This window comes from Sardina pilchardus, chromosome 7, assembly GCF_963854185.1.
Source record: "Sardina pilchardus chromosome 7, fSarPil1.1, whole genome shotgun sequence".
NCBI classification, from domain to species: domain Eukaryota; kingdom Metazoa; phylum Chordata; class Actinopteri; order Clupeiformes; family Clupeidae; genus Sardina; species Sardina pilchardus.
This window is the reverse complement of record NC_085000.1, coordinates 16,255,228-16,265,227: the sequence shown is the minus strand read 5'-3', so window position 1 is coordinate 16,265,227 and position 10,000 is coordinate 16,255,228. Positions and strand designations below refer to the sequence as shown.

The 10,000-nt window shown below is 50.1% G+C and overlaps 1 protein-coding gene across 3 annotated transcripts in view; it reads right to left on the bottom strand.

Annotated features, from left to right (window-relative positions):
• Window positions 1–177: 177 nt before the first annotated feature.
• The window catches only part of magi3a (membrane associated guanylate kinase, WW and PDZ domain containing 3a), a 59,046-nt gene continuing 49,223 nt past the window's right edge, over window positions 178–10,000 (bottom strand). For all 3 annotated transcript variants that reach the window (XM_062540898.1, XM_062540900.1, XM_062540899.1), the window contains 8 exons: window positions 9,463–9,655; window positions 8,918–9,067; window positions 7,591–7,776; window positions 6,897–6,990; window positions 6,553–6,601; window positions 5,603–5,740; window positions 5,180–5,318; window positions 178–3,381 (listed from right to left, as the gene is read on the bottom strand). In XM_062540898.1, the coding sequence (XP_062396882.1) occupies window positions 2,498–3,381; window positions 5,180–5,318; window positions 5,603–5,740; window positions 6,553–6,601; window positions 6,897–6,990; window positions 7,591–7,776; window positions 8,918–9,067; window positions 9,463–9,655 (1,833 nt within the window). In that variant the 3' untranslated portion in view covers window positions 178–2,497. The remainder of the gene's footprint in view (window positions 3,382–5,179; window positions 5,319–5,602; window positions 5,741–6,552; window positions 6,602–6,896; window positions 6,991–7,590; window positions 7,777–8,917; window positions 9,068–9,462; window positions 9,656–10,000) is intronic.

The following is a 10,000-nucleotide window of genomic DNA, read 5'->3' as shown; positions in this document are numbered from 1 at the left end:
TGTGCATGCGCTCAAGTAAGACGCAAAATAAATCGAATCCTCAAACGTGTAAGACACGATCTCCTAAATGTTGCTTTTAATTTCGGTTACCCCATGAGTTATATTTGCTAGATGAAGGATACATTACTTAATAGCAACTGATTCTACATTGTGTACAAATAATTGCATGAAACAGGATTTTTTTTCTAAAACTTTATTTATTGGAGCATCAGCATGATGTCATGGACACTAGTTTACACATCAGTATGTATCACTCTCTTCACTAAAGTAGATAAATCATCTTCCTTATAATTTACAAAAATAATGGAGCGACTTATGTACACATTAGCCTATAGTCTTTTACTGAGTGAAGGCCAGTATTCATACAGGTGCTGTACACTTCAATGAACATTTACAACCACCGCGTCATGTACAGACGGAGAGGCAGGTTTATCCGTCAAAGCGATGCAAGGCCACAGTATAAACACACACCCACACACACGCCTACCATGAGACGGCACTGAAAATACACTGCAGTAACACAACAGGATGAGTAGGCAGGCTGCACTGTAAAGTCACAGGAATAATCGAGGCAAGAGTTCACCGGACTGAATATACAATGTAGACAGCAAGTAACCTTCGTCTTGATAGCCTATGTAAGAAAAATAGCCTCCGGTTTCCATGAAAATCTGTCCGTTTCTCCCCTAATGAGCGGGGACCGTTACGCAACCTTTGGTACTGTTAAAAACCTAGAGGGAATGTCTAATTCCAGTGATATATGTTGCCCCCTTAACTTGAGAGGCACACCTCTCCTCTCGGAAACCATAATTTGTCAAACTGACATGCAGTATTACTGCTGAGCAGCAGAGGGCAGCCTAGGGGGTTGGATGTACTGTAGATAAGCGATTGCTGCTCCAACAAGGGAGAGACACTTCTTGGGAATGGTTATTATGGTAGCATATTATTCAGACATGTTGGAAATACTGTAGAATGTTTGATAGCTGACACTGAGCATGATGACCGTCACAAACATCAGGTCAAGTCAGGTCAGTTTATGCTATACACTGTGTCAGTGTTGCGTTGCTTGTTTGAAGGAGAAACCTGAAGCTTCATTCACATGCATAACCCATGAGGAACGCCCGCCCCTCACCAACATGCCCCTCCAAAGCGCACTCCGAACACGAATCGATTTCACAGCATCCTATATTTGAAACTAATGCTGGCTAAAGACTAAAAGCAAATGTGCAATACACCTAAACATGCACAATTAAAAATCATGAAGCACGTGCACATACACACACACACACACACACACACACACACACAAACACACACACAGACTCACACACATACATTCACACCCACCCACACATACACACACACACACACATAACTGACTGGATTAGAAACAAAAACAGAAAAAAAGAATCGTCTCAAAACATGACAAAACCCTTTCCACCGACCCCATGATTGATGCAACCACACTTTTATTTTTGACAGTCAATTCCTTGTTGTGTCTACGTCCAGAGAACACGTTAAAGCCCCCCTTTTCACCCCCACCCCCACCCCCAGTGGTACAAATATAGTCAACATACAAATAAAGCTACACTCCTCTGGTCAGTCGAACCTGCAAGCCAGTGGAACACGTCGGGTGAGCTGCCCCAGAGGCCAGCGCTCGGAGTAAACCTGAAGGAAGGAAGAGGCTCTGGTCAGAGCTCCGGGGCATTTAAAGCATTGTGTGTCATGGCTCAGTAGGCTATGGACAGGAATATAGATTTATATATATATATATATTTATATATATTTATATATATAGAGAGAGAGAGATAGGGAGATAGAGCGATATATTACATTTTGTTATATTACCTCCATAAATTACACATTTTCTTTCATAAACACACACGTAAGTAAACAATGATGCTCGAGCACAAGTGTCTGGTCTTCAGAGATAGTTAGGTTGGCGTCAGCCTGGAGGAGTCTGGAGACTGTCTCCGGAGCTGAGGCGGAGAAGTGGTCTACATGTGGTGGGTCATGGGGGGGTTTGGGCCCCCCCTGCTTAGGAGCCGAGGGGGGAAAGACAGTCCTGGTCGTGAGTCACAGCCCCGCGCCGCAGCGAGGGCCCAACTACCTTCATTTGTCAGGACTGGGGTGAGCCGTAACGCCAGAGTCCCGAAAGAAGAGTTAGTGTTATTGTTTGTTCCTTCTCAGAAAGAGAGAAAGAGAAAGAGCGAGAGAGAGAGAGAGTCATAAGGAGAGCAGTACAAGAGTCCTTCTGGTGTGAGTGTGGGTTTGGCACAAGAAATCCTTCATGCGGGTGGCAGTGTCAAGCCCAGGCCCCGACCGGACCGCAACGTCCTGATCGTCTGGACATTCAAATCTACGGGGGGGACGGATACAGCCTAGAGGTCCAACTGACAGAAAGGATGTCCCCTCACCACGAAGACCCTGACAGAGTGACCCCAGATCCTCCACTGCTCTAAGGTCCACCTCTGTGGCAGCCTCTCTAAAGGGCCGTGCTCTAGAGTCCGTCTACCTGGGAATGGATCCTGGAGGAGCTGGGGACCTTCCAGGGCCCCGGGGTGATGGGGGCTTTCCTATCCCGGCCCGAGGGATCCGTCGCAAGGCTACTGTTGGAGCCTCTGGCCTCTCTCCGGCTCTCCTCGGTCTCCGCCCCTGCACGGGGCTTGCCGTCCCTCCCCTCCCTCCCTTTGCCCTCCCTCTCTCTCTCTCTCCTCTCGCCGTCCCTTGCTCCCTCTCTCTCTCTCTCCCTCGGCCGGTCCCTCTCCCTCTCTCTGGTGGCCTCTCGGTCTCGGTGAGTCTTTCGGCCGAGCGTGCCGCCGCCATCGGAGTCCAGCGCGGCCGGCTCCTTGTGTGTGTGCGTCTGGCCGGCCTTGTCCCTGCGGCGCCGCTCGCCGGTTCCCTTGGCTGCGTCCGATGGCTGGACCTCGCCGGTCTCTCGGTCGTGCCGGTGGTCGGGCTTCTGGTCGTCTCCCCGGCGCCTCCTCTCCCTCGCCGCCGCCGGCGCCTCCTCCGGTCTCGGCGCCTCCTGCTCCCGACGAGAGGAGCTCTTCCGGGGGCTGGTGGAGCGCTGGGCTGGAGCAGCCCTTCGGTCCGTCGTCTGCGCCGGCGCCGTTGCGGTGGCGGTGACGACGGCACTGGAGCTGGACGAGGTGCGGTCTTTCTTGCGGGGGCTGCGTGAGCGCTCCCCCCCTCTCCCGGAGCGCTCGGGGGAGGCGCGGAGGCCGGACTCGGCGTTGGCGTTGACCGGGCGGTCGGAGTGCGTCGGCGGGGGGTCGTCGGCGGTGGCGTGGGGGGAAGAGGCGGCGGCATGCTCGTGGGGGTCACTGCTGGCTGGGTTGCGCTGGAGGTCAGAAGACGAAGGGGCCACCATCTCTTTCACACCTGCGGCACAAACACAAGCCTCAGTTACACCTGCCTGCCACCTGCCCCTGTTGATGCACAATAGCCCTTACATGCCCTGTCTTACCCTGACAACAGGCCACACAGGGCCTCTCCCACGCCAATTGGAACAGGCGCCCGTGATAACCTAAGGTAGCCCTGCAACCGTCATGCATATGGAAATAGCCTAAACCACAAGTACACATGCAGAAAGGCAAGTCCTACACTTGTCCACATTTCATGCTTCCACGAGCACCGGGAGACTAATTTCCCGCTTGAAGTGCGCAGGGAAAGTTCTCTTGCCTTCTTTTTGCTCGTTAGACTTGACTGGGGTTGAATAAGGCGGTGTGGTTTGTAATGGCCCTCACAAATGAGGACACTGCCAGCCGACGTCTTTAACAGCGGAAGCAGCAGCAAAAGCAGCAGCAGCAGCAGCATTTAAGATGACACAAGGCTCTTTGAAAAACACAGACAAGCCACCAGGGGGAACTCTAGCCTACAAACTCACAGACGTACATATATAATTTAACCCCTTGGTGCTGTGTGAGGGGTAGGAAGAGAAGGGTGCAAAGCAGAGGAGCACAGCACAGCAGAGAAGGGAGGAGAAGAGACAAGAGAAGAGGAGAAGAGACGATAAGAGAGGAGAGGAGAGGAGAAGAGAGGAGAGAGGAGAAGAGAAGAGAAGAGAAGAGAAGAGAGAGGATTGGAGAAAAGAGCAGAGAATAGAGAGGAGGTGAAGAAAGGAGGAGAGAGAAACAGCGTGAAAGTTTACCGAGGTTAACAGGGACAGACCGAGAGAAGCAGTGAGGCCTTTAGTGCAGCTCTGGTTTCATGTGGAAGCACAGGGTGGAGTTCAGACCTGAAGGAGAGAGAGAGAAAAAGAGAGAGAGAGAGAGAGAGACAGCAAGAGATGAGGACAGACAGAGAGAAAGGATAGACAAAGCAAGCAACAGAGGAATGACAGAGAGAGAGAGAGAGAGAGAGAATAAATAAAAAAAAGATCGACTGACGCATGGCGGGAAGAACGTCTCTCTCTGCACACACACCTGTCCTGCTCCGGCGCGTCTCCTAACGAGGAGCGCGCCGCTAATCTCAGCTCCACACACACACACACACACTCATGGGCCAGGGGCCAGGTGTGTAAGCTCACCTGTGTGGAGCGCACGAGAGAGTGTGTGCAGAGAGACGTGCAGATGAAGCTGGGCAGAGCAGGGGCATGTGTGTGTGTGTGTGTGTGTGTGTGTGTGTGTGTGTGTGTGTGTGTGTGTGTGTGACTACAGTGGGCTTGGGTGTGTGATTTGGGCTGGGCTACAGTAGAGGAACCACAGTGTGTGAGGTGTCATCAGGTCTGTGGGGGGCTTCACACAGTCCGTACAAGACGGCGAGCCAGACAAGGAGTGTGTAGACTGAGTAGTGTGAATAGTAGTGCATACCCGGTGTATTGTGGAGAGGAGAGGTGTGTGTGTTTGAGTGTGTATGTGATGTGATGTGATCTAGTACAGGGTGTGTATGCACTCATTGGAGTCAGGCACGAGAAAAGGTGTGTGTGTGTGTGTGTGTGTGTGTGTGTGTGTGTGTGTGTGTCGTTTAATGCGGTGTGTGTGTAGTGTGTACTGTACTCACTGGAGTCAAGTACGAGAAAAGGTGTGTGTGTGTGTGTGTGTGTGTGTGTGTGTGTGGTCTAATGTGGTATGTGTGTGTGTATGGTGTGTGTGGTCTAATGTGGTATGTGTGTGTGTGTGTGGTCTAATGTGGTGTGTGTGTGTGTGTGTGGTCCAATGTGGTGTGTGTGTGTACTCACTGGAGTCGGGGACGAGGCCCAGGCCTGGCCTCAGCAGTAGCAGGACCCTGGAGCCGCCCGCCTGGATGAGCTCTATGGCCCGCGTATGGGTGATGCCCTGGGTGGGCTCCCCATTAATCTCCACGATCTGATCTCCCACCTGGGGGCACACACACACACACACACACACACACACACACACACACACACACACACACACACACACACACACAGTTTGCACACACACACAGTAGTCACAAACATATATATACAGTAAACCCTCAGCGCGCGCACACACACACACACACACACACACAGCATTCAATTAATATACAGCAGGAAAAAGACAAGTCTCTGACTATGAAGATTAAGATGCCATTTGGGAACGTGTGTGTGTGTACTGTATGTGCAGGTGTGTGTGTGTGTGTGTGTGTGTGTACTCACGTGTATACGTCCGTCTCTGAGGGCAGGTCCGTCCTCGGCCAGGCGCAGGATGTAGAGGCCCATGTTGTACTCCTGACCGCCTCTCAGGCTGAAGCCAAAGCCCCGGGGACCTCGCCGCAGCTCCACAGGGAAACAGCCCTACACACACACACACACACACACACACACACACACACACACACACACACACACACACACACACACACACACACACACACACAGCCACACACACACACACACACACACACACACACACACACAGCCACACACAGCCACACAGCCACACAGCCACACACACACACACACACACACACACACACACACACACACACACACACACACACACACACACACACACACACACACACACACAGTGTCAGAGTAGACAAGGCAATATCTTTCTTCTTCCTCTTCCAAAACGTTATTGCACGCGCTGCCTCCAAGAGCTGGTATTGTTGTGAAATGTGCGGCCCCTCTACAGCGATTGCTCTGAGACACACACACACACACACACACACACACACAAACACACACACGGTGCGGCCCCTCTAAAGCGATTGCTCTGCATTAGGCAGAGAGTGCCAACATGACTTGGAGGGTCCACACAGTATGATTTACTGTACACCGTTCCCCTCATACTTCTGTAAAACATGTAAAACTTTTCTGTGGCTAGTTTCCCCTTCCTTGTTCTTGCCTTCCCAAGATGCAACATTTCTTCTTTGCTCTCTGTCTCACATCTACATGAATGCTGCCACGGACAGTCTGACTGTGCGCTGACCAAAAATAAACACACACACACACAAAGACAAACATGTCCAGAGACAGGCACAGAAACGCGTACTCACATTATTAATTATGCACACATTACTGGCACAAATAGAAATACCAAAATAACACCCACACAACTAGACAGAACACACACACACAAACACACAGCTGTGCTCACACACCTGTGCGGAGCCATCCAGGGTTCCAACCAAGGACATGTCCTCTCCATTCCTGAAACCATTCAAAGCATACCGTATTAAACACAGCTGGGTAAACTAAAGAGTGTGTAGCATGTCTGAAGGGAGTCTGCAGCTATTCACTGCTCTCTCTCTGTGTGTGTGGGTGTGGGTGTGTGTGTGAGTGTGTGTGCGTGTGTGCGTGTGTGTGTGGGTGTGGGTGTGTGAGTGTGTGCGTGTGCATATGTGTGTAGGTGTGTGCATATGTGTGTGTGTGTGTGTGTGTGTGTGTGTGTGTGTGTGTGTGTGTGTGTGTGTGTGTGTGTGTGTGTGTGTGTGTGTGTGTGTACCTGTCGTCTCTGGCTGGTTGCTGACCCATTGCTTTGTGTTGTGCTGCTGGACTCTCCTTGGCTGAGCTGGTACCCGATACTGGCCCATTGTGTTCTACCACACAAAACAACACAAAGACCTCAGATACACCCTTCACTCACTCACTCACTCACTCACTCACTCACTCACTCACTCACTCACTCACTCACTCACTCACTCACTCACTCACTCACTCACTCACTCACTCACTCACTCACTCACTCACTCACTCACTCACTCACTCACTCACTCACTCACTCACTCACATCAATGTTCTTTTTGAATGTTAACTAGAACAACCATAGTAAACACCAGAACCAGGAAGCAGGCCTCGCAACAGAGGAAATCAACTGTAAACAGCTACAGCACAATCATTATCACTACTCAAGAGAGTAGTAATCGCACAACAAACTGAACAAGTCAGCTTCTTTTTGTACTGAACTGCATGTTTCCTTAGTGTGCTGTAAATGCCATTGGCAACATAAATGAGTTGTAACAGGGGTGTAAGTGGGCTAACGGCCCTCGAGGTGTCTCGGTATACGGAATTAATGGACTTGGCGGAGGAAACTCTCTGCCTCCGTCTCATCCATTAATTTCATATATCGGGACATCTCGGAGTCGGCAGCCGTTATCCCGTACACATCTCCAGAGCCCCAGAATGCAGTTCTGGCTCACCTTCTTCGGGCACCACTGTCAGGGTGACGACGGTTCCCGCCTCTTTGATGAGCAGGACGATATCATTGTGCGAGAGCTCCATGATGGACTGGCCGTTGACAGCTGAGATACGATCTCCCACCTTCAGCTGACCACAGCGGTCTGTCGGACTGCCTTCAATGATACGTCCAATCTTATGAGGGATCACTATGGCAGGACAAAGAGAGAGAGAGAGAGGGATGAGAGAGAGGGGTGAGAGAGAGAAAAGGCGGGAGAGAGAAAGAGGAGAGGAGGAAAAGAATGAGAAACAGACATAGCCTTGTTGAAAACATTCAGCCGTTTCTCCATTTTTGTATGCAGGTTTGAGCTCATGGGACTACAGTAGTATTGACAGATGTAATTCCCAGCTATTATATTCTCCTACACTGTAGCTGAAACGTTATTCTATTGCTGCAGCAGTAGCGCAGTAGCTTAAACGCTGCCCTATTGCTCCAGCAGTAGCTCAGTAGCTTAAACGCTATCCTATTGCTGTAAGTGGCCTTGGGTAAAAGCATCTGCCAAAGGAATAAATGCAAATGTAAATGGATCTGTGGATGTTTGCATATAGACTCCCTTCTCCACACTCAAATCATATCAGCTGAGTGATATGGTGTGTGTGTGTGTGATATGGTGTGTGTGTGTGTGTGTGTGTGTGTGTGTGTGTGTGTGTGTGTGTGTGTGTGTGTGTAAGCCAGGGCGCTACCATTTCTAATGTTTGCAAAGGCTAAAAGATGAGCTGCATAGCAAATCTCTTAAAGAGCTGAACAGAGGAAAGAGTGGACGCAGGCAGGACTCTGGGAGGACTACATGTTTTTAAAAATCATAGGACTTCCTTCCTTTTGGCAAAACGCTATTGATACACCGCCATCAGATATAAATATTTTTACTAAAATATAAAATTGTTGAATTCATATTCTCAATGGATTAATCTGCCATTTTAACAGTCATTACTTATCGTAAAGGAATAACCATAAACACTTAAATGTGTCTAGAAACACTGAAATATGCATTAAAACAAGCAAGAGCTCAGTTTGCTATCTATTGAGAGACATTTTTGTTCATTTACGATAAGATTTTTTCTATTTTTATGAGGCACTTAGCTAAAACTCTATGCAATTCCACTGCGGTGGACGGTGAGGTTCTGCGATATGTGGACATCAGATATTAAAATATCTCCATATCAATCAAAATTATTATTATTATTATTAAAATATCTCATACTCTAAACAGAGTCATCCTCCAATTTGCCTGACCAGAGAGTCACTACGTCATGAAGATAAATAAAGACGAAGACTGAGACGTGTCTCACCTCCAGGTGGAGGTTTGCTCTTCGAGGTGAGGATGACGAAGCCGAAGCCCTCGTTGTCCTTGCGCTGCAGCGTGACGTTGTAGGCCTGGGCGGCCATGTGGGGCAGGACCGCGCCGGACAGAGCCAGGCCTGCCTCGTCCTCTTCCTCATCTGCAGAGGACACGCACGGCCAGTCAGTCAGTCAGTCAGTCAGTCAGTCAGTCACACACATACACACACACACACACACACTGCATTGCTCAAGCAGCGGCACACTGGCATTTTACAACACGCGCATAATCACACACATCCACACTAGTATGCAAATGGCTTCACATACACTTACATACAGTGTGCACCACACACACACACACACACACACACACACACACACACAATCTCCAGTGGCTGGTCTGCAGACCATGAAAACTAATTACTGATGGATGAGTTAGCACTTAAACCCTTAGTAATGACCACAGTGCACAGCGTTCCACCCGGATGCAAACACACACACACACACACACAGACACACACACACACACACACGACAGAGCTCTCCTACTCACCCAGGTAGGTGAGTTTGCGGCGCACGGTGAGCATGACCTGGCCGTTGCGGGCGGCGTTGGTCATCAGGTCCAGCACCTGCTTGTGAGAGCAGCCGGTAACGGGCGCGCCGTCGATGCAGATGAGCTCGTCCCCCGCCCGCAAACGCCCGTCCCGCTCCGCCGCCCCCAGGGGCACGATCGCACCGATGTACACCTGGGCGCACACACACACACACACACACACACACAGACACAGAGAGACACACACACACACACGCATGGGTAAGCAAGTGGAATTGTGTCAGGGACTCCACCTGTTACTCCAGGTATCAGCATCAGTGCATCTGCATTCCAAAAGAACTTCTTGCATCGTCTCAGTGTGCACGTTACCATGGCCACACTAATACCCTGCTATCTAGTAGCATTTACTAGTAGCACATTACCATGGCCACCCTGATACCCTGCTATCTAGTAGCATTGACTAGTAGCACGTTACCATGGCCACACTGATACCCTGCTATCTAGTAGCATTGACTAGTAGCATGTTACCATGGCCACC